Below are 25667 nucleotides of genomic sequence, written 5' to 3' on the forward strand. Positions count from 1 at the left end.
CAAGGAGTCATCAGGCCAGGTAGTCCTGAGGCATGGTCCTAGGGCTCAGGTCCTCCGAGAGACCCTCCGAGAGAAGAGAAAGAGAGAAAGCGAGAGAGAGAATCAGAGGGAGCATACTTAAATTCACACAGGATACCGGATAAGACAGGAGAAATACTCCAGATATAACAGACGGACCCTAGCCCCCCGACGCATAATTTCTGGAGGCTGAGAAAGGAGGGGTCTGCAGATATTGTGGCCCCGTCCTACTATACCCCCGGACAGGGCCAACCAGGCAGGATATAACCCTACCCACTTTGCCAAAGCATAGCCCCCACACCACTACAGGGATATTTTCAACCACCAACTTACTACCCTGAGACAAGGCCGAGTAGCCCACGAAGATCTCCGCCACGGCACGAACCCGAAGGGCGCCAACCCAGACAGGAAGATCACGTCAGAAACTCAACCCACTCAAGTGACGCGCCCCTCGGTACGGCAATGAAGCTCACCAGTAAGCCAGTGACTCAGCCCCCCCATAATAGGGTTAGAGGCAGAGAATCCCAGTGGAGAGAGGGGAACCAGCCAGGCAGAGACAGCAAAGGTGGTTCGTCACTCCAGTGCCTTTCCGTTCACCTTCACACCCCTGAGCCAGACTACACTCAGTCATAGGACCTACTGAAGAGATGATTCTTCCATAAAGACTTAAAGGTCGAGACCGAGTCTGCGTCTCTCACATGGATAGGCAGACCATTCCATAAAAACTTAGCTCTATAGGAGAAAGCCCTGCCTCCAGCTGTTACTTTGAAATTCTAGGGACAATAAGGAGACCTGCGTCTTGTGACCGTAGCGTACGTGTAGGTATGTACAGCAGGACCAAATCGGATAGATAGATAGGAGCAAGCCCATGTAATGCTTTGTAGGTTAGCAGTAAAACATTGAAATCAGCCCTAGCCTTAACTGGAAGCCAGTGTAGAGAGGCTAGCACTGAAGTAATATGATACATTTTTTTGCCTCTAGTCAAGATTCTAGCAGCCGTGTTTAGCACAAACTGAAGTTTATTTAGTGCTTTATCCGGGTAGCCGGAGAGCAGAGCATTGCTGTAGTCTAATCTAGAAGTGACAAAAGCATGGATTAATTTTTCTGCATAATTTTCGAACAGAAAGTTTTTGTTAACGTAGATGGAAAAAAGCTGTCCTTGAAACAATTTTGATATGTTCGTCAAAAGAGAGATCAGGGTTCAGAGAAACGCCGAGGTCCTTTACAGTTGTATTTGAGACGACTGTACAACCATCAAGATTAATTGTCAGATTCAACAGAAGATCTCTTTGTTTCTTGGGACCAAGAACTAGCATCTCTGTTTGTCCGAGTTTAAAAGTAAAATATTTGCCGCCATCCACTTCCTTATGTCTGAAACACAGGCTTCCAGGGATGGCAATTTTGGGTCTTCACCATGTTTCATCGAAATGTACAGCTGTGCATCGTCCGCATAGCAGTCATGAGTGAACAGGGAGTACAGGAGGGGACTGAGAACGCACCCCTGAGGGGCCCCCGTGTTGAGGATCAGTGTGGTGGATGTGTTGTTACCTACCCTTACCATCTGGGGGCGGCCCATCAGGAAGTCCATCATCCAGTTGCAGAGGGAGGTGTTTAGTCCCAGGGTCCTTAGCTTAGTGATGAGCTTTGAGGGCACTATGGTGTTGAACGCTGAGCTGTAGTCAATGAATAACATTCTCACATAGGTGTTGCTTTTGTCCAGGTGGGAAAGGGCAGTGTGGAGTGCAATAGAGATAGCATAATCTGTGGATATGTTGGTGTGGTATGCAAATTGAAGTGGGTCTAGGATTTCTGGGATAATGGTGTTGATGTGAGCCATGACCAGCCTTTCAAAGCATTTCATGGCTACAGACGTGAGTGCTGCAGGTCGGTAGTCATTTAGGCAGGTTGCCTTAGTGTTCTTGGGCACAGGGACTATGGTGGTCTGCTTGAAACATGTTGGTATTACAGACTCAGACAGGGAGAGGTTGAAAATGTCAGTGAAGACACTTGCCAGTTGGTCAGCGCATGCTCGCAGTACAAGTCCTGGTAATTCGTCTGGCCCTGTGGCCTTGTGAATGTTGACCTGTTTAAAGGTCTTACTCACATCGGCTGCAGAGAGTGTGTTCACACAGTCGTCTGGAACAGCTGAGGCTGTCATGCATGTTTCAGTGTAACTTGCCTCAAGGCGAGCATAGAAGTTATTTAGCTCGTCTGGTAGGCTCATATCACTGGGCAGCTCTCGGCTGTGCCTCCCTTTGTAGTCTGTAATAGTTTGCATGCCCTCCCACATCCGACGAGCGTTGGAGCCGGTGTAGTACGATTCGATCTAAGTCCTGTATTGACGCTTGGCCTGTTTGATGGTTCGTCGGAGAGAATAGCGGGATTTCTTATAAGAGTCCCACTCCTTGAACGCAGCAGCTCCTTGAAAGCGGCAGCTTAAACCCCAAAGAGCAAGCAATTCAGAGGCAGAAACACAGTGGCCAAGACAAACTCCCTGGAACGCAGGAACCTAGGAAGAAAGCTAGAGAGGAACCAGGCACAGAAGGGTGTCCTGTCCTCTTCTGGCTGTACCGGTGGAGATTTAAGAGTACATGTGACCATTAAGACCAGATCGTTTTTTCAAAATGTTCAAACGTTCATGGATGACCAGCATGGTCAGATAGTAACCATGATGGCTATAGAGCAGCCATGCTCAACAGGCGGTCCGGATCCGGACCCAGAATGGGGTCAATACGGACCGCAGGTCCCGACACACAAAGAAAAGAAGAGAGATAGAGGGGGATTAGTGGGAGAATACGTTAGATCACAGTACACCAGATAAGACAGGCTGACCCTAGCCCCCTGGCACATACAAGCTATTGCAGCATAACTACTGGGGACTGAGACACATGGGTCAGGAGACACTGTGGCCCCGTACAACATCACCCCTGGACGGGGCCAACCAGGAAGGAGTTAACCCCAACCACTCTTCCAAAGCTCAGCCCCCATACCACTTAAACCTAGAACTGCCTGACCTTTCAGCCTATAAGTACCCACTAGAGAACCTTGCAGGTCCTCCTCTTTAGCATATGCATCAGATGCATATAAATCTGCAAGATGCAGCAAACATTATATTTGTGTAAATATAGTGCATTTGGAAAGTATTCAGACCCCTTGACTTTTTCCACATTTTGTTACGTTACAGCCTTATTCTAAAATTGATTAAATCATCCCCCCCCAAATCAATCTACACACAATACCCCATAATGACAAAGCAAAAACAGGTTTTTAGATTTTTTTGCAAATGTATAAAAAAGAAAAAGCTGAAATATCACATTTACATAAGTATACAGACCCTTTACTCAATACTTTGTTGAATCAACTTTGGTAGCGATTACAGCCTCGAGTCTTCATGGGAATGACGCTATAAGCTTGGCACATCTGTATTCGGGGAGTTTCTCCCATTCTTCTCTGCAGATCCTCTCAAACTCTGTCAGGTTGGATGGGGAGCGTCACTGCATAGCTATTTTCAGGTCTCTCCAGAGATGTTTGATCGGGTTCAAGTCCGGGCTCTGGCTGGGCCACTCAAGGACATTCAGAGACTTGTCCCGAAGCCACTCCTGCATTGTTTTGGCTGTGTGCTTAGGGTCATTGTCCTGTTGGAAGGTGAACCTTCACCCCAGTCTGAGGTCCTGAGTGCTCTGGAGCAGGTTTTCCTCAAGGATCTCTCTGTACTTTGCTTCGTTCATCTTTCCCTCGATCCTAACTAGATTCACAGTCCCTGCCACTGTAAAACATCCCTACAGCATGATGCTGCCACCACCATGCTTCACCATAGGGATGGTGCCTGGTGTCTTTCAGACGTGACGCTTGGCATTCAGGGCAAAGAGTTCAATCTTGGTTTCATCAGACCAGAGAATCTTGTTTCTCATAGTCTGAAAGTCTGTAGGTGCCTTTTGGCAAACTCCAAGCGGGCTGTCATGTGCCTTTTACTGAGGAGTGGCTTCCGTCTGGCCAGTCTACCATAAAGGCCTGATTGGTGGAGTGCTGCAGAGATGGTTGTCCTTCTGGAATGTTCTCCCATCTCCACAGAGGAACTCTGGAGCTCTGTCAGAGTGACCATCGGGTTCTTGGTCACCTCCCTGACCAAGGCCCTTCTCCCCCGATTGTTCAGTTAGACCAGGCGGACAGCTCAAGGAAGAGTCTTGGTGGTTCCAAACTTCTTCCATTGAAGAATGATGGAGGCCACTGTGTTCTTGCGGACCTTCAATGCTGCAGAAATGTTTTGGTATCCTTCCCCAGATCTGTGCCTCGACACAATCCTGTCTCGGAGCTGTACTGACAATTCCTTCAACCTCATGACTTGGTTTTTGCTCTTACATGCACTGTCAATTGTGGGACCTTATATACACAGGTGTGTGCCTTTCCAAATCATGTCCAATCAATTGAATGTATCGCAGTTGGACTCCAATCAAGTTATAGAAACATCGCAAGGATGATCAATGGAAACAGGATGAATCTGAGCTCAATTTCGATTCTCATAGCAAAGGGTCTGAATACATATTTAAATAAGGTATTTCTGTTTAGTTTTTTTATACATTTGCCCAAAAAAAATAAAAACCTGTTTTCGCTTTGTGAATATGGAGTATTGTGTGTAGCTTGAAGATTTTTTTTTTGAAAGAGTCAAGCGGTCTGAATACTTTTCAAATGCACTGTTTATTTAAAAAAATAACAATAGTTATTTGTTTAGATAGAGTCATGGATATGTTTTGTGTAATTCTACAAAGTCCTAGAAAAAACGTAGGCCTATAGCCTATTTTAGTTTCCCTTACAATAAAAACATTACAGTGTAATCAATTGGATCAGCTTTATTTGCAGATTCGATTAGTAATAGAGTTATAGTAATTCATAAAGTCCAGTTACAGCTTCTTTTGACAAAGTAGAAACAAAAAAGACAATAATAATACAACCAGCCAGGTGCACAGGTGAAATGATTTGCTGTATTCCTGAACAAAGCACCAGTTCATAAACAACTGTAAAATATGAATTGCATAAATAATAATAGCATATTTTAAGTTTATTTTAAGTTTATTATGTTACTAGTTTTTACTTAGAAGACAGATCAATGCTGCGTGGTACAATGTGGTACTGAATGCATGGACAGCATGGATATTCTTGGAAAAAGTTAAATTTGGAAATAGAGCTGGAGTTATTTGACAGCGGTATGTGTAATAGAAACTGCAGAATATTCTCTTTCTAACATGCTGAACACACTGCTGACGTAGCGTGCGTGAGCATTGCAAAATAAAATGTACACATACAGTATATGTTATTCAATCTTTGCACTCACACTGCTCGCTTGTGTCAATGAGCATCTGCGTAGCCAGGCGCTAAAATAGAACTTGGTTTTATTTGTGACGCGCTGAAAGTCCCGCCTCTCCCATCTCCTCCTTGGTTTTTAGAAGCATATACCCACGTGGGTGATTGAAAGATAACACTCCAGTCCAGTTGGTAGTACAGTAGTAATCCACCTTAAAGTTGGTTGCCAACCGCAATATAAAGACCAAAGAAGAAGAAGCCTGAAGGAGGAGAGATTACAGGAATCAAACTTTTACCCTTTTTTCTGTGGATTAATTGTCAGAGTAGAGGACCTTGTGCAGTTCAGGTAAAATAACAACCCAATGTTTATATCCCAGAATAAATGACCTAGCAACAGCAAGCTAGACAGCTAAATTGCCATAAATGTTTAATGTTTTTCGACCTCTCCCCAAATTAATATAGTTGGTTCAGAGTTTATTTTTCATATTTCAACCTGTGTGTCCTGATCGCATCTGGTGTGGGTGAACAAAATCAACATGCGCGCGATGTCCGTGTGCGGTCTGGTCAGCATGTAATACTATATAGAAATCACAATGTTTTACCTGCATGTGACTCTGAAGGAGGATTTGATAAAGTGATGCTCCTTTACATGCATCTGTAAATTACAAGATGCACCCATCTCTTCATGTACAATTTAACAACTGATAGGCCTAATATTGTCACTCATTAGATTATTGTCAATATAATCTTGTCTATAGGCTAAGTCTTATTATGTGTGAAATTAGTTTTGGTATAGTTTAGGTGTAGTTTTGATGTGCAGGCTGACTTGCATCGTTTGTTTCCCCCTCATCAAGTTGGATGCAGTCAAAGATATGTTTAGCATTATTCTAATGTCCCACTGCAACACACAGCATGTTTTGGTTTCCCTTACAATACATTTGATTAGTAATAGTAAATCTATTACTAATCTGTTTTATTTACAGTAAATAAAACAGTCCTGTAACAGCTTCCTTTTACAAATTAAAATGTAAAAGAGAATGGTATTAACCCGCAAAGCGTGCGGTCAAATTATTAACATGAGCGCCAACGTTGATAAATAGGCATAACACAAACTCATCATTACACTATTGTTGTTTGAAATTAAATCGCCCTCTTCACCCTCCTTATCATTCAATTAGGCCTAATTTAAATTCAATTGTGAAGTAAGGTGCACAAGTATCGCCCATTCATCCATTTGTCATTCATTAAGTGAGGAGATAGAGAAGCATTAGCCCCTGGCTGGGTACCAGCGTCCTACAGCACATTGTCTTGGCTGATAGAGAGGAATAGGTGGGAAAACAACTGGTAAAAAGGCTCCAAAACATTTCTGTTTGTGATTTAAAAAGTCTGGCAAATTAGCAGTGTAAAATACAAACATTTAGGAAAAGTCAGGGAAGGAGCAGGACATAGTTTCTTTTTTGGTTGATTCTTTTATTTATTTACAAAATTAAATAAACATTTAAAGGCGGTTCTAGTGTTAAGGGATGTGAACAGACACTAACTTACTACCCTGAGACAAGGTTGAGTATAACCCAGGAAGATCTCCCCCATGCTTTCACACACACACACACACACACACACACACACACACACACACACACACACACACACACACACACACACACACACACACACACACACACACACACACACACACACACACACACACACACACACACACACACACACACACTGAAAACGCATTAAAACACAACACACATACATACACACAGTCAAATTACCAAGGTTTTGGACAGTGATTTTTTTTGTCTCCCCACCAGGTCTCGTATGGACATCCTGGGATCCCCGTCCCGCTACGTGCACTCCTCCCAGCCGGCCCAGATGCACTCCCTGGAGGGAGGAGGTGGGGACCGGCAGGGTGGCGGTGGGAGACCAGGCCAGGAGGTCTCCGTTGCCTCCGCGGCTGACCCCGAGGCCCACAGTAACGCCTTCATCCGGTCTGTACCACTCGCCGAGGAGGAAGACTTTGACAGCAAGGAGTGGGTGATCATTGACAAGGAGACTGAGCTCCAGGACTTCCTGGGTCTCCTGGGCCCGGGTGCCGAGCCCACCACCTCGGGGCCCACCACCGATGAGGAGCCCGAGGAGCTGAAGCCCCTGGATGAACTGGAGGAACGGAGGAGGTTACGGGGAGCTGTAGGTGGAGAGGTGGTGGTGAGGCCTAAGATGCGAGCAGGAGGCATAGTGGCACTTCCGGAAGGGGAGGGGTCTAATGGGGCTAGTCCTGGACACTCGGGTTATCACACTCTGCCTCATAGCCGTGGACAAAGACCACGGCCGCAGTCGGAGCACTTTGGAGCTCAAGGACAGGTAAGATCAAGGGACTGCGGGGTGGAGAATTGGTGTGTGTCTTGGTGTGTGAGTGTGTTTGTATGGGTTGGGGTCCATTTGAACTGAATTGAAATTCTAATTAAATTTAAATGTACTTGGCCACCTGTCTGTCTTCGTCTGCATCTGTGTTTGTCTTTCTGCGGGTATATGTCTATGTTATCTTGGGCCGTGGGCCATTTCCTGTTATTTCCTGTGTCGACAATGTAACTAGACACAATTTGAATGAATCATATACTTATTCTTAATCTTCTCAGCCATTGGTAGTTACTTTTTGAAGGTCAATTTATGTACACCCAGTGTTAATTTGACCAATAACAGTGCATTACATAGCTTACTGTATTTTTGCTTCATCTATCCACTGACTAAAGCCTATAATTACCAAGCTGTCATAAAGTCAATGGTTAATGTTTTATTTATACCGGTAGTATTGTATTTAATAAGTCATCCAGTGTGTGCAAGAGGACTGCAGATTCCTATCTCCTATGAAGAATGAATTCCCTCCATTCGGGATACACAGCTGTGCAAGTGAAACACACTTCATGAAGCACAGCAGTGTGGAGGAACAGTTATCTTCAATGGTTAAATTCTGGCCATAGTTTTAATAGCATTAATTTTGGCAGCTACTGAAATGGGTGGAGCGAAAGTTCCTTGTAGTTTGCGTTTTTTATTGATTTAACCATGATTGTCTCATTGATACAAAGAGTTATTTTGCAAGAAAGACCTGTTCAAGATAGCAGCCAATTCAACCATTTTGTGCTGATGATGCAATATTATGCTGTTGTGTGAATACATGTTCTGATAGAAGATATGTTATGGGTTAAGACAGTAAACTGCTCCAGACAGTACACAAAAACTGTTTCACAAAACAAGTAGGGATATGTTTCTCCTCTCTCTCCTCTCTCTCAGCGCCAAGTCAATCTCAGCCCCTCGGAAACCCCATTAAATATCTTGCCAGAACAACTCTGGCCCTGTGCCTGCATATCCATATCCAGTGACAGTCGGCAAACACTGAAATGCTCAAACATCTCTTTTTATCCATTCAAAATAAAACCCAACCCAAACCATTGTGCTTCGGTCTCGTTTATCCCTCCCTAAAAAAGAGATTGAAAAAAGAGATCCCTCCCCTTATATTTCTGCTGTATGTGCGTGTGTGTGTGGTGTGCTCACTACAACATGCACACAGACACACAGAGACCCAGACATTCCCCTGCCAGCAGAGATAGAGAAGAGACGGAGTCTTCTTGGCCACCCCCCCCGCCTGATGCCTTTCTCCTCCACTCTTATTGGTCTTTTTCAGTTGGAGGAGGACAGGCCCCACCCCCACCACTCTTTCCCGAGGCCCAACCAATTGAGGAGATTGGCGTCGTACGTGTTCTCGTCCTCTACCCTGGAGACGGAGCAGTATCCCCATGGTAATTCGGAAGCTGGGGCGTTGATCCAGAGAAGCCGCTCCGCCGAGAGCAGCCCCGCCCGTCTCCCCTCGCGGCGCCACATACCCCTGGTACCCGGCAGCCCCGGGGTGTCGCGACCCAGACACTCTGTCCTCAACCTGTCCCGACTCCAGATACAACAGATGCTGGCCAAACTAATGAATAAGACGTGATCGGATAAAAACCCCAGTAAGGGTTGTAGCTAGCATTTTGTGTAACCACATGCAGCGCTTTTTCCCGAACCACAGCAACAACAATACATTCTGCTCCCTCCTCCACCTCGTCACAGAAATAAACACAATCCTGGCTATATCTAAGTGGACTGGAGGGTTTAACAAAAGGGAATATTACAACAAAAATTACTTTTTTATTTATTGTGCAATAAACTGGGGCCCTGCCCGGCCTGTACACTGTGCTCCAGATAAGCCTGTGGGCCTGTAGATCAGGAATAGTATGATCGGGTTTCGTCCTTCTGGAGGAAATGCAGGCAAGGTCACTGGATACGAACCCCAGGCTCCTAAAATGGCCACTCCACGAGGCATACAGCTCAGTGGATATTGTGGATGTGGAGGGAGAGAATAGAGCTGGGAAGATAAACCGAAGATTATCAACACAGACCATAACGATCACTAATCGCAGGCATTTTGCTGATATTGTTCATTACGATAAGTAGCCTATACTAGAGAAATGTGAAGTTTGAAATGAAATAAGTTTGCTAATATGGGTGATTGTATGGAGCGATTTTAGTGCCAACAGAGCCAAATTCTTAGTTAGAAAATTAATGTAACATGCAACATTGGCTTCAGAAACCGCCAGAAGTTTCTACCACAGAGAGAGTTTGATTCTGTCTGTTCTCCTCTACCTGTCCTGGCTGGCAAAGTACCAGGATGTTGTCTCTGGTTTTGAATCTGAATTCAGAGAACTGAATTTGAAAACTGAATCTGAACGCATCTGAGAAGTTGAATATATGAAACTTTGATCAACTTGAAATAATAGTTTGTAAACGTCATACACAGACAATGAATGCAATATCGGAATATCTAAATATTGAATTTGAATATTCAATTAAATTGAAAATGAATTTTAAATATTCATTCAATTCAGTTTCAAATCATGAAATACAAGTTCAATTTATTAATTAAATGATTCAATTTGTGCATTACAAATTCAAAAATATTCAATTCAAATGCAATATCCTAATACAAATAAAAAATTATGGAATTCAAATACAATTTCTGTTGGCACTGAAATCACTCCATGTGATTGTTAATGGCACAATTGATGGCTACAACCAAGTTAGTAGTAGTAGTAGTTTAAAGGAGAATAAAACAACTGTGGTGCAATTTCATGTTATAAACTTATCGTTCTTTTTATAGTTTTTGCATCAATTTAGGCAATTTTTCGCGATATGGATTTTTGTCTATATCACCCAGCTTTAAAAGAGAGACAGAGGGAGAGATAGGTATTGTGAGAAAAGAGAGAGAGGAGAGAGAGAGAACGATCCACGTTTCAAAAACTTGTACACCACAGACACGGTACACTCCACTTTACTGTACACTCCACTTTACTGTACACTCCACTTTACTGTACATTCCACTTTACTGTACACACCACTTTAATGTACATTCCACTTTACTGTACACACCACTTTACTGTACATTCCACTTTACTGTACACACCACTTTACTGTACACAACACTTTACTGTACACATCACTTTACTGTACACACACTTTACTGTACACTGACATTTGTTTTTTGAAAGATGCTGTTTTTATTCAAGTGCTGAGTACTGTAGCTTTGTTAGAGGTAGACTTTTAGGAAAAATCGTTTTCTGCTCATTTCTGCTCTGCCCAGGCTTTCATCTGCACATGCTTAATGTGCTTTAGGACTGGCTTTTGTGTGTGTGTGTGTGTGTGTGTAGGGGGGATAAGTATTATTCCCCTCCTACTCATTATTATCATCATCCCCACAAACACTACTACCCTCTTCATCCTCATGTATTGTTCTTGTTTGATCAAGTTTAAGGTTTTGTTATTTAAAATAGCAAAGCATAGCAAAATGTTGAATGGCTATTCCGGATGCTGCTTTATCATAGTCAATGTGCCAGGATGGTGAGATGAACAGAGATGAATTCTATATGATTGTTTACTGTCTGAGGGTCAATTATGGGTCAGTATAGGCAATAGATTGATAGGCAATAGATTGATAAGCAATAGATTGATAGGTAATAGATTCCACCATTTTAGTGGAATGCTGCTTTGTCTTACCGCATATAAATGTTTATAACATGTATGTAGAATGCCTATAACATGTCTATAATATTGTATTATTCATATGCACACAAACAATTGCATCTGGTTTTTTCATGTCAGTTTTGACAGTTTTACCAGTGTTACCAGCAATAATTATTCATTTTTCATAATTTTATAGTTTATAATGTTTATTATTGTCAATCGTTTAATTTCTCTTGCCTTTGATACTGCTGTTTGGACTCTGGATAGAAGACACAGATCTTGTTGCTTCAAGAACATGCCTTCATTTTGCTGCACCAGTCACAACTATAGATTGTGTGAAATGTCCATATTGTCAATATTTGTTGCTCACTTATGTAATTGTTTAAAAGGAGGGGATTACGGATGAAATTCAATTGAACCTGTCCTAGCAATGTTTATGCAATGTTTGTTTACAAACGTATCTACTTGTGAGACGAGTCTACCTGGTAATTTTAGTAGATTTGACTTTTTTACAAAGTAGAACGGAATTTCCGAACTCCTTTAGTAATAATTGTTTCATGACAGGATAGGAGCAGAAGAAGGGAGACAGAGTAGAGGGAGCAGAAGAAGGGAGACAGAGTAGAGGGAGCAGAAGAAGGGAGACAGAGTAGAGGGAGCAGAAGAAGGGAGACAGAGTAGAGGGAGCAGAAGAAGGGAGACAGAGTAGAGGGAGCAGAAGAAGGGAGACAGAGTAGAGGGAGCAGAAGAAGGGAGACAGAGTAGAGGGAGCAGAAGAAGGGAGACAGAGTAGAGGGAGCAGAAGAAGGGAGACAGAGTAGAGGGAGCAGAAGAAGGGAGACAGAGTAGAGGGAGCAGAAGAAGGGAGACAGAGTAGAGGGAGCAGAAATAGCTCATGCGAGGATCAAACTGGGATCCATTCTGCAGGGGGATGAAGGCCTTCCGTGCATTCGGAAAGTATTCAGACCCCTTGACTTTTTCCACATTCTGTTACATTACAGCCTTATTCTAAAATGTATTAAATCGTTTTTTTCCCTCATTAGTCGACACACAATACCACATAATGACAAAGCAAAAACTGTTTTTTAGAATTTTTTGCAAATGTATAAAAATAAAAATAAACAGAGAATATCACATTTACATAAGTATTCAGACCCTTTACACAGTACTTTGTTGAAGCACCTTTGGCAGCAATTACAGCCTCTTGGGTATCAAGCTACAAGCTTGGCACACCTGTATTGGAGGAGTTTCTCCCATTCTTCTCTGCGGATCCTATCAAGCTCTGTCAGGTTAGATGGGGAGCATCGCGGCTCAGTAGGTTTTGTTTGTTTGATCGGGTTCAAGTCCGGGCTCTGGTTGGGCCACTCAAGGACATTCAGATACTTGTCCCGAAGCCACTCCTGCATTGTCTTGGCTGTGTGATTAGGGTCATTGTCCTGTTGGAAGGTGAACCTTTGCCCCAGTTTGAGGCCATGAGCGCTCTGTAGCAGGTTTTCATCAAGGTTCTCTCTTTAGTTTGCTCTGTTCATCTTTCCTTCGATCCTGACTAGTCTCCCAGTCCCTGCCGCTGACAGCATGATGCTGTCACCATCATGCTTCACCGTAGCGATGGTGCCAGGTTTCCTCCAGAAGTGACACATGGCATTCAGGCCAAAGAGTTCAATCTTGGTTTCATCAGACCAGAGAATCTTGTTTCTCATGGTCTAAGAGTCCTTTAGGAGCCTTTTGGCAAACTCCAAGCGGGCTGTCATGTGCCTTTTACTGAGGAGTGGCTTCTGTCTGGCCACTCTAGAAATAAAGGCCTGGTTGGTGGAGTGCTGCAGAGATGGTTGTCCTTCTGGAATGTTCTTCCATCTACACAGAGAAACTCTGGAGCTCTGTCAGAGTGACCATCGGGTTCTTGGTCACCTCCCTGACTAAGAACCTTCTCTCCTGATTTCTCAGTTTGGCCGTGCGGCCAGCTCTAGGAAGAGTCTCTTGGTGGTTCCAAACTTCTTTCATTGAAGAACGATGGAGGTCACTGTGTTCTTGCGGACCTTCAATGCTGCAGACATTTTTTGGTACCCTTCCCCAGATCTGTGCCTCGACACAATCCTGTCTCGGAGCTCTATGGACAATTCCTTCAACCTCATGGCTTGGTTTTTGCTTTGACATGCACCGTCAACTGTGGGACTTTATATAGACAGGTGTGTGCCTTTCCAAATCATGTCCAATGAATTGAATTTACCACAGGTGGACTCCAATCAAGTTGTAAAAACATCTCAAGGATTATCAATGGAAACAGGATGCACCTGAGCTCAATTTCGACTCTCATAGCAAAGGGTCTGAATACTTATGTAAAAAACGTTTATTTTTTATTTTTTTTACATTTGCAAACAAATCTCAAAACCTGTTTTTGCTTTGTCATTATGGGGGTATTGTGTGTATATTGATGAGGGCTTTTATTTATTTAATCAATTTTAGAATAAGGCTGTAACGTAACACATTATGGAAAAAGTGAAGGGGTCTGAATATTTCCATGAATGCACTGTATATGGTTCCAGAGGCGAGAGTATTATCCACATGCTTTAGGCCAGTAGTAGTAGGATTTAACTATAGAGATCCAATAAACATTGATTGATGCTCAATGTTAAATTCAAGTCTTCCTTCCATCAAATCTAAGCCAAAATGACACCTATGTCGATGAAACTTTGCAAGTAAACTTGATTGGAGGTACACAACATATTCCCTCCCTCTCATTATGATCCATTTGTATTCTAATTCCTAATTGGATTTAACAGTACCCAACACCGCTCTGTCATTTCATTTGACCGTGGGAAAGGAAGAGCTATGCTGCATAAACACCACAATGCAGGTTTAATTGAATTGAGACCATATATAGATTGTATAATGAGCAAAAAATATCTTATAATACACTTGCCTTTTTGGTCTTCCATCAATTTCACTTTTTCAGAGATCTAATAATGAAACACTGAATGTATTTCTCAACCTCTGGTTAAGCTCAGTTCTGAGGCTGTATGTATCCAGCATCTCAGAATACAAGTGCTGATCTAAGGTCAGGTACCCCCTGTCCATGTAATCTTATTAGTTAGGATTTAAAATGGAAAATGTATCCTAGATCAGCACTCCTTATCTGAGACGCTTTGTGAATAGGGGCCCTGATCTCAGTTCAGTTCTCACAATAAACAATAATGGTTGCCACTTTGCTTGAACTATATTTTGTCAAGTCTGATTTGTATGTGATATGTCCTTGTGTACGTTGGTCTAGAGTTTATCTTCTGCACTTTGGTTTATTTCCAAACCAAAAAAGGATACTCACGGATCAGTGATTACCTTAGTAGGCTTAGTAACCATGTGTTAAAAACATGCATGTCAAACATTTTGTTTGGCTGTTAACGTTGAAATGCGTATTGGGAGTTTTCCTGCCGAAGCATTTTCATGTAAAATTACATGCAATCATATACTGTAATGATGCTGCTTTAGCCTGTATTATGTTGCCCCAGTCTTGTGTGTACGTCAGAGGAGGCTGGTGGGAGGAGCTACAGGAGGACGGGCTCATTGTAATGACTGGAATGGAATCAATGGAATGGTACCAAATATCAAACACTTGGAAACAATATTTTTGACTCCGTTTCATTGGGGACTCTTCTATGAAAGTCCTTCCTGACGCAAATTCTTCCTAGGATGTATAATGATTCGCAGTACTTGCAAACCTGTGCTTATTATCTCCTCCAGTTCATTGCAGATAATGTACGTGTGGGATGGGTTGGCATGGGAATGTGTAAGATAATACAGTACCAATCATTTTTTTCTAACACTTTTGAGTGAATGTAAAAGATGTCAACCATTATTTGAACAACATCGTGATCTGTGAGTTTCTTTCTCAGTAAAGGAGGACGGGACAGTCCCTATCGCCTTTTGTGAATATATTATAAGCATTTGTTTTTCTATCGCAATAACCCTGTAGAGTCATGTATTCTATAATGTATTTAAAAGCATGTATATCAAGCAATTTTTTTCAATAAATGTTTAAAAACATGTATATTAGTACATTGCTGGAACAACATTGCAACACTGATGTCAGCATGTCATGTGATCTTGTATATCTGCTTCACACCTGTACATACATTTGATAACACACTGTTTTTAATCATGGCTACACCTTGGCCACACTTGAAATCAAACCTGGTTTGAGCAATTTAAAAGAAAACAGAGAACATAACATGTACATACAGACAGTATGGACTTTCTGTGCCTTTTCTATCCGTGGATGTAAACTATACTAGACAATCCTCAGACGCTTGTATACAACCAAAATATGATTAAAGGATTTGGGGAAGTACTTTGCGGAAATGTTGTCTTTGCTTGAGCTGTTTTGATGCAATGATAGTAATTTTAAACGTATCTGAATTTTTCTAATAGATTCATATTTTCAAGGTCATACACTGGTTCTGCTCTGCAACTGTTTACAGGTGTCTGCGTTTATTGACATTTACTAAAGTCTTTGTGACGGTGTTCTTCAAATATGTTTGTTCTGTTTCATTTCAGTAACACATTGTTAGATAATACATCTGATATTTCATTATTATATACTGTATGTATTATGTCCTAGGCTTCAGGGAAAGTGTTTCCTTTTCTTTAATACTCATGTACTACAGCCAGCCTCTCTCTTTGTCATATGTTATAGGCCCAGGAGCAGATCAACACATACCAGGTTGGCAGTGTGGAGGACCAGAGAGAGAGACCTGACCTTACCATGCTGGCCCAGCATCGCATACATCGGGTGGACTTCCTCTCTGCCATGCTCACCGCCACCCTTCCGCCTCTCCAAACCTCTTTTGAGGTTGGTTCCGGAACCCTTGTTGAGCAGGATCGTGATGGGGATATGAATGGGGCCGGGGTTGGGTCCAGCGGTGTCGGGAGCCCCAAAAGCAGCGAGCACAGCCAGGAGGGTGATGATGGAGCGCCCTCTACTCTCCTTGCAGACGAGCCTCCTCTGGACTACCCTCACCGGGTCTCTACGGGAGTGGGGTTGGGGGGTGATCCGGACCTGGAGCTGGAGGAAGGCTCCAAGACCCTGGTGCTCTTCTCCCCTGGAGACATGAGGAAGTCCCTTGCCGTGGTGGGAGATCTGCCCCCGGACAATACCGGGAGCCACCAGGGGACCCTGGCTGCCGTCACACCCCAGTGCGAGAGAGCCCTGGGAGCTCTGGGAAGCCTGCTGGACGTGTCTGAGCCAGGTACTCTGTCCTCCCAGCTGAAGTCCGAGCCCAAATCGTCTTTGACAGCCGTCACTGCCATCCTGGTCAATATGGCGTCCAATGTGGTTGCTCCCACTAGCACCTCCCCTCCTTTCACCAAAGTGGAGCGTACATTTCTCCACATTGCCGAGACCACCCACCATAATGTGATGAGCTCCTCGGGGGCCCTGCAACCCAGGCTGCTGCTCCCCGGGCTGGTTGAGGAGCCCACAGCTGAACAAGAGTACTGCTTGGAGGGAGATAAAGAGGAGGATGTCTCCGATGGAGAGAAAGAGAAAGGTAGGGAGAGCAGATCCGATGGGGACCTTTCAGAAAACGACGTTGAGAAGGGGACGGAGAGGGAGTCTGAAAGTGAGGTCCCAAAGACATACAACGTACACAGGAGGGAGAGTGGATCAGAAGGCGACGTCTATGAGAAAGTCGAGGAAGGGGACGAAGAGAGCAGGCTTGTGGAGAACATTCCAGAGAGCGACGAGGAGGATGAGAAAGATGAGGATGAGGAGAAGAGAGATGGTAGGTCCAAGGGGGAAGTTCCAGAGAGAGAAACCCCAGGTTCCCCAGATGGAGACATGGCTAAGGAGGAGGAGGAAGAAGATGTTGCAAACAAAGAGGTTGACGAGTTAATCTCTCCAGAAAAAGAGAAGGAAGAAGAGACGGAACTTGGGGCGGAGGCTCCGCCAGAGATACAGTCAAACCTCTCCTCTCCCATTCTCTGTCCCTCCGAAGAACCTGAAGCCCAGGATGTCCTGGTCGTTTCCACAGAAACCAAGTTATACTCTGAACAAGAGGATACCCCTATTGCTGTTTCTCCTGAGAAGGCGCCTGCCCAAGACGTGACATTGGCAGAGATGGAGAACCAGGTCCAGCTCAAACAAAACATTGAGGCTTCTCCACAAGAAGATCCTAAGGACTCTGGTGATCCAGAAACATTGGCAGTGCACCAGGTGGAGAGCAAAGAAGTGGCAGAGACTAGCAAACAAACCAGGCCTCGCAAACTGAGCCGAATCCCGGTTCTCTCCCGGTCTGAGGAGGACACTGGCTCAGACCAGGACCAGTCGGCGGCGTCCCAGTCACTCAAGACTCGTCAGAAGGCCAAGCAACCTCACCTAGCCCGGCTGGTCATGGAAAGGACACAAGGTCGTATGCTAAGACTGGCTTCTGTTTCCTCAGCTTCGTCTGCGGATGATGGCTGTAAAGCAGCAGCAGAGACTCAGTCGGAGGAAGACACCCATGATGAGGACGACTCTCTGCCCAGGAAGGAGAGGGGTGTTGGCTGGGAAAGGGAGAGGCGTGGGGGGCGTCAAAGAAGCAGGATACCCCGTCCCGTCACACCTGTTAAGCTGCAGGGTCCCTCTGTTACAGCATCTGATGCCATCTCCCAAACTGGCACCAATTCTAGTGTCCACAAGCCACAACTTTCAACTGTATATACTAGGTGGGTTCAGTTATAACATATCTGACAGGAAACACATGCTCTTATCAATTCTCAATCTATAGGGGCTCAAGCCAAGGCTGTGTTGTTCACCCTGTCCTTTGAATAATATTCTGAATGGATAATAATATTCATATTATTTGAAAGACTCCATGTTATAAATTCAAAGCATCATTCTAGAACATAATTGAGGATTCAAAGCATCATTCTAGAGCTTTGACTATTTCTGTGTTGTGTCTCTGTCTTTCAGGCATCAATCTCACAAACCCAGGACCCCAAGCATGAATGTTCCACTGCACCAGAGATCCCAGACTCTGCAATCCCGACATGGACCCGGGGCTGACTCCTCCCTATTCTCCACCTCCCGAACCCCCCTGCGTGGGGTCATCTTCCGAGCCCCTCACTCTGCATTCCCCTCCCCCCGTAGCCTCAGCACCTCCCCCCGCAGCTACTCCACCTCCCGGACCGACAGCCCCTCCCCTCAGCGCCCACGACGGGGGGCTGCAGTCACAGAGGTCCGTAGGCAGCTCATATCTGTGCGGGCGCAGACTGCACTTCCGCTAAAACCCAGACCGCCTCAGACCGAGGACTCCTCCGCCACTGGGATGCCCAGAAGGCAAGGCAAATTTTACCCATCGTCATCTACATCCACACCCACTAAGGGGAAGTTAGATGCTTCTGAGAGCAAGACAGCCACCAGATAATATAGGCTAGCCCAGGGCAATCTATCTATCAGTCTATCCAAACTGCACTTCACACACCCGTTTATCTACTGTATGTCAGAGTAACTCCACAATCACAAACGTGTTTGTCGCAAATTGTGCAAAAACGCTTTGTTTTAACTCTCAGCTTAAGAATACAAAGAGGGGTCTGCTTCAAATTACAATTAAGCCCAAGAACAAAGCAAGTAATAGGGAGCACTAGGCAGCGGTGTGACCCCCAACGCTGCACAGACTAGGGAAATGGGTGTTACTAACCTCCTTCTGCAGCTGAGGCCTCCCTGCTCCAGTCTAGGAACATGTTCCTTAGCAGGGTTCGAATTACACATTGACTCTTGACGGCTCTGCACGACAATGGTGCCCAATGTCCATGTCGTTGACAAATGTGGGTTCCCCTAGCCCCTCTGTAATTAAATCCTGATCCTGGAGGAATCTAATGGAGTCTGACTCAGTACAGCAGCCCTCAAAAGCCTTAATAAGACCTGTTCTAAGACCTGTTCTTATCTGCTCCTCCCATCACAAACGCTTCCAGGGACAAAACAAGAACTGTAACAGGAGAGCAGCAGCCTCATCTGATCTTACTGACTAGTTTGCTTAAAAAAGTGCTTTAAATTAGAATGATCATGTGTGATATGAACATAATATATAGCTAAATTATAGGATTCACTTTATATAGGTCAGATCTCAGAAGTAATTTAGGTAACACTTTATTTGACGCTATTTCTTATGAAGGGTTATCAACTGTTGTATTGCTTTACAAGCATTCATAGCACCTTAAAGATTAAGTCAAATAAACTGTACAATAAAGCAATAAGGTGCCAGAGACTGTTATATATCATTAATATCTCTCATGCCTTATTACCTGTATTGTAAAGTTTCACAATGCTCACTGACTGCATCTATGAGCTGCATTCATGATCTTAAAGCGTTATAACACATAAGGGGGATCAAGTAAAGTTTTACCTTTATGTACATAAGAATCAGATATGAAATGGTGATTGATTATAAAAAGGCAATGTGCAGTTTACACTTGGCGTTATTATTTCTCTCTCACACCCAATCAGGGACTATCACAGCTGGTAAGTCTGCATTTGGAGTGAAAAAGTGTGCCGTATCTATGATAACCATTATAGAGTATTTATTATACAGTCTTATTAAGCCCTACGAATGCATCTATAAAGTGCTATGAATGTGCTTATTAGACAATATAACACTTCACGAGGAACTGCTTCAAGTGTTACTAAATGTTACCTACAGTAGGCCTATATCACCATTTGAAATAACGGTAATACTACATTAAGTAAAGTATTACAGAAAATAAGTGTCATTATTACTCTTTCTTTGTTCATTGAGATAGAACAGGATTTTGGGGGGAATCGAAATTAATGCGTTTTGCAAGATAAAGTCGATGTATCTACTTGTGGCTTTGTAATGGTCCGCATGTGTTCTTGTCTACCTCGGGAGATGGTTTCACCCAGATATGATCACAAGTGGCTTTTCTTTAAGGGAATTCACTGGATGTACCCAGAGATTAACATTACGTCCCAAATGGTACCTTATTCCCTATATAGTGCACTACTTTTGACCAGGGCTCATAGGGGTCTGTTAAAAAGTACTGCACTAAATGGGGAGTTGAATGGGGAATGTTGAATGTCTCCAAATGAACATGATTCAGCTAATACGCATGAATGGGGGGTGCTAGCTATACAGTTTCACAGAATCCTTACTTCAGGTGTAAAATCATCAGTCAATCATTCACATTTCAGAGATTTAGCTAATTCCTTGTTTTTTTCAGTTACAAAGAACTGTTATTCTGAACATGTGTGTCCCCTTACTACATGCTGCATATTAAAAACGTCACTGTAGAATAGTATTTATTTTGCACTTTAAATGTCACTGTTTATTTGTCTTTTCTCACTGTTAGTCTGCACTTCACATAAAACGTGTTACCATTTAACTTACGGAAATCATAATTTCTCTCAACAAATGACAAGGATAATGCAACTTACAATATAGCGATACATCTACAATAGTACAATGCAATGTTTTAAAATGTATTTATTTTGCTTTGTACAATACCCCAACAACAATACCCCAACAAAATGTTTTGTGCAATTTAGTAAGACATGCAATCAGGTAGAGCTGCTATGTGATGTGTCACTCATTCACAGTTTAATAAGAAGCCATTTCATTGGCTCACACCAATAAAAGTTTGCTTTTAATTGGTCCATCTATAGTGTGCACCAATCAGCACTTCTAAGAAATTTGCCATGCCTTGCCATTGAAATATACTGGTGTTCCATAATAATTTACCCATAGTGTATTGTACATAATATAGTTACTTCTTGAGACAAGAAGTTATTTTTATTTGATAAATCAAGTATTTAGAAAAAAATTGTAATTGCATTTGTTTCATTTACTTTCATTTTCAGAAGTGTCAAATTGTTGAATGAGACCTCAAGCTTTAACAATACTGCTTCATTCAAACTAACAAGTCAAAATGTGTTTAAAATTTGTGTGGTGTTAAATATACAGCATTTGTTTAGTTTGACATTATTCAAAATAATGTTTGGTGAGAGAGAGAATTTATGGAAAGTTATCAGAACAAATACTTGCAGCAATGACAAACTACAACATTCATAATTAAATATGGTATGTAAATTGAAGTGCAACGAAATGCTAACCAATCAAGGGTATTACGGACTACATGTACCTACATTTGAAAGAACATCAAGATAAAGTATCCAATGTAAACAGTGAACTATTGTACATGTACTTAATCTTTAACTTTGATTAAAGATCTATCTAAAAACAAAAGTAATGAATCGATGAATACATAAAATGATGGTAGGAAGAGGGAGAAATGATATTATTCTGTTATGGGTACATTCAAGACGTTTTCTGTCCTCAATCCACGTTTACTTATCTGGACTATTGATCTTCCCAATCTAGGATGGACTTTGCATGAATGTGTTTCATGAATTAAATCATTATCAAATAAACTGCTTATTATATGAACTAGCTTGCTGACAAGTTATCCATTTCATCAATGATGACCGACAATAAAGACCTGCTTCGTTCATGTTGGTATTGACCATTGTCTTGGTTTGAATCGATTGTCTTGTTTAGCTCACCAACATAGATACCCTCCATGTAGATTTTTTGCATTATGGTGGCATATACATTTCATATTGGTTTTCCAAACTGGTATTACACCTTTTATATATGTAACATTCACAACATTCAAACAATCGTTGCAGTGAAATTATGCACTGAAATGTGTCTAACATATGGCTATGGTTTAAAAGAAATCAAACAAATGGCTAATATTCTATGTTTAGATGTTCTATGATTTTATTAACATGTAAAGGATAGAGTGCCACCTAGTGAAAAAGATGCACCTTTGCTTTTGTTCTGTTCACATCATAATCAAGTACAGTCACGTCTAATATTATTGGCACCCTTGATAAAAATGAGCTTAAAATAGATATTCCAAATACTGAGCTATATTGTAAGCTTTAAAAAATTGGGAAATTATCTTATTTTATACTAACACAGTTGCTCAGAGACAGACATTTTCTTTAACAAGTAATTTAAATTAAAGGTTAAAAAAAGATATGGCAAAAAATGATTGGCACCCCTGTTTTCAATACTCTGCCACCCTCCCCTTGCGAGGATAACGGCACTGAGCCTTTTTCAAAAATATTTTCTAAGATTAGATAACACATTGGGAGGGATCATTCCTCCACACAGAATCTTTCCAGATCCTTGATATCTCTCATCTGCGCTTATAGTCTCCACTCATCAATTCAAACCACAGGTTTTCAATGGGGTTCAAGTCCAGAGACTGATATGGCCATTGCAAAGTTGTGATTTTGTGGTCAATTAACCATTTCTTTGTGGATTTTGATGTGTGCTATGGGTTATTGAGGCAACCAGTTTTTTTTGTTCTAAAATGTCCTGGTACTTGGTAAATGAAGTTCATGATGCCGTTGCCCTTTAAACCTGTTCAACTCTGAGTGGTTGTTTTGGACCAGTGAGTTTGGGGGATATATCATTTGAAAGCTACAGTCCTTGTCTTTTTGAAAATTGAACTCAGGTCTTACTGCTGGCAATGTCATAAGAATCTTCCCCCACCGCCCCCCTCCTCATGAAGGCCATAAATCATGTGCTATGGTCATATTCATAGTATATGCAATGTAGGTCAAGTCACCAAAAGTGCCAACATTTAGTATGCATGGAAAGGGTACACCCTGATGGTCATTGTAAAGCGATGCATTTCCTTCTCCATCCACATTACTTTGTGTGCATCCTCCACATGCGTCGTTGTTCTAGCTCGTTGTTTACAATAGGAAAAGTAAATAGGAAAATAAGATTGACGTTTCCTCACCTGTCTGTGTCTTCTTTTTTTCAACAAACTCCAAAAATTAAAAGGCCTGATGACTAAGGTCATTTTAATATGTCAGGCTTGAAAATCCATTCGGCCATTTTGGCACAGTCACTCAAATAAAATAAAATCAAATGTTATTGGTCACATACACATGGTTAGCAGATGTTAATGCGAGAGTAGCGAAATGCTTGTGCTTCTAGTTCCGACCGTGCAGTAATATCTAACAAGTAATCTAACAATTTCACAACAACTACCTTATACACACAAGTGTAAAGGAATTAATAAGAATATGTACATATAAATATATGGATGAGCGATGGCCGTGCGGCATTGGCAAGATGCAGTAGATGGTATAGAGTACAGTATATACAGTTGAAGTCGGAAGTTTACATGCACTTAGGTTGGAGTCATTAAAACTCGTTTTTCAACTACTCCACAAATTTCTTGTTAACAAACTATAGTTTTGGCAAGTCGGTTAGGACATTTACTTTGTGCATGACACAAGTCATTTTTCCAACAATTGTTTACACACAGATTATTTCACTTATAATTCACTGTATCACAATTCCAGTGGGTCAGAAGTTTACATACACTAAGTTGACTGTGCCTTTAAACAGCTGGGAAAATTCCAGAAGATTATGTCATGGCTTTAGAAGCTTCTGATAGGCTAATTGACATCATTTGAGTCAATTGGAGGTGTACCTGTAGATGTATTTCAAGGCCTACCTTCAAACTCAGTGCCTCTTTGCTTGACATCATGGGAAAATCAAAAGAAATCAGCCAAGACTTCAGAAAAACAATTGTAGACCTCCACAAGTCTGGTTCATCCTTGGGAGCAATTTCCAAACACCTGAAGGTACCACGTTCATCTGTACAAACAATAGTACGCAAGTATAAACACCATGGGACCACGCAGACGTCTTACCGCTCAAGAAGGAGACACGTTCTGTCTCCTAGAGATGAATGTACTTTGGTGCGAAAAGTGCAAATCAACCCCAGAACAACAGCAAAGGACCTTGTGAAGATGCTGGAGGAAACAGGTACAGAAGTATCTATATCCACAGTAAAACAAGTCCTATATCGACATAACCTGAAAGGCCACTCAGCAAGGAAGAAGCCACTCCTCCAAAACCGCCATCAAAAAGCCAGACTACGGTTTGCAACTGCACATGAGGACAAAGATCGTACTTTTTGGAGAAAGGTCCTCTGGTTTGATGAAACAAAAATAGAACTGTTTGGCCATAATGACCATCGTTATGTTTGAAGGAAAAAGGAGGAGGCTTGCAAGCCAAAGAACACCATCCCAACCGTTTTTGCACAGGGGTGGCAGCATCATGTTGTGGGGGTGCTTTGCTGCAGGAGGGACTGGTGCACTTTACAAAATAGATGGCATCATGAGGAGGTAAAATTATGTGGATATATTGAAGCAACATCTCAAGACATCAGTCAGGAAGTTAAAGCTTGGTCGCAAATGGGTCTTCCAAATGGACAATGACCCCAAGCATACTTCCAAAGTTGTGGCAAAATGGCTTAAGGACAACAAAGTCAAGGTATTGGAGTGGCCATCACAAAGCCCTGACCTCAATCCCATAGAAAATGTGTGGGCAGAACTGAAAATGGGTGTGCGAGCAAGGATATCTACAAAACCTGACTCAGTTACACCAGCTCTGTCAGGAGGAATGGGCCATAATTCACCCAACTTATTGTGGAGAGCTTGTGGAAGGCTTGTGGAAGGCGAAACATTTGACCTAAGTTAAACAATTTAAAGGCAATGCTACCAAATACTAGTTGAGTGTATGTAAACTTCTGACCCACTGGGAATGTGATGAAAGAAAGAAAAGCTGAAATAAATCATTCTCTCTGCTATTATTCGGACATTTCACATTCTTAAAATAAAGTGGTGATCCTAACTGACCTAAAACAGGACATTTTTACTAGGATTAAATGTCAGCTATTGTGAAAAACTGAATTTAAATGTATATGGCTAAGGTCTATGTAAACTTCCAACTTCAACTGTACATATGAGATGAGTAATGTAGGGTATGTAAACATTATATAAAGTGGCATTGTTTAAAGTGACTAGTGATACATTTATTTCATCCAATTTTATTATTATTCAAGTGGCCAGAGATTTGAGTCAGTATGTTGGCAGCAGCCACTCAATGTTAGTGATGGCTGTTTAACAGTCTGATGGCCTTGAGATAGACGCTGTTTTTCAGTCTCGGTCACAGCTTTGATGCACCTGTACTGACCTCGCCTTCTGGATGATAGCGGGGTGAACAGGCAGTGGCTCGAGTGGTTGTTGTACTTGATGATCTTTTTGGTCTTCCTGTGACATTGGGTGGTGTAGGTGTCCTGGAGAGCAGGTAGTTTGCCCACGGTGATGCGTTGTGCAGACCTCACTACCCTCTGGAGAGCCTTACGGTTGTGGGCGGAGCAGTTGCCGTACCAGGCGGTGATACAGCCCGACAGGATGCTCTCGATTGTGCATCTGT

At 42.5% G+C, this 25667-nt stretch overlaps 1 protein-coding gene across 6 annotated transcripts in view; it reads left to right on the forward strand.

The window, feature by feature from the left end:
- LOC139571025 (tau-tubulin kinase 1-like) overlaps window positions 1-21864 on the forward strand; it is a 43155-nt gene extending 21291 nt beyond the window's left edge. For all 6 annotated transcript variants that reach the window (XM_071393493.1, XM_071393491.1, XM_071393495.1 and 3 more), the window contains 3 exons: window positions 7137-7686; window positions 16058-18066; window positions 18314-21864. In XM_071393493.1, coding sequence (XP_071249594.1) covers window positions 7137-7686; window positions 16058-18066; window positions 18314-18767 — 3013 coding nt within the window. In that variant the 3' untranslated portion in view covers window positions 18768-21864. The remainder of the gene's footprint in view (window positions 1-7136; window positions 7687-16057; window positions 18067-18313) is intronic.
- Window positions 21865-25667: the final 3803 nt, after the last annotated feature.

The sequence above is a fragment of the Salvelinus alpinus genome, chromosome 3 (genome assembly GCF_045679555.1).
Source record: "Salvelinus alpinus chromosome 3, SLU_Salpinus.1, whole genome shotgun sequence".
Classification (NCBI taxonomy): Eukaryota; Metazoa; Chordata; class Actinopteri; order Salmoniformes; family Salmonidae; genus Salvelinus; species Salvelinus alpinus.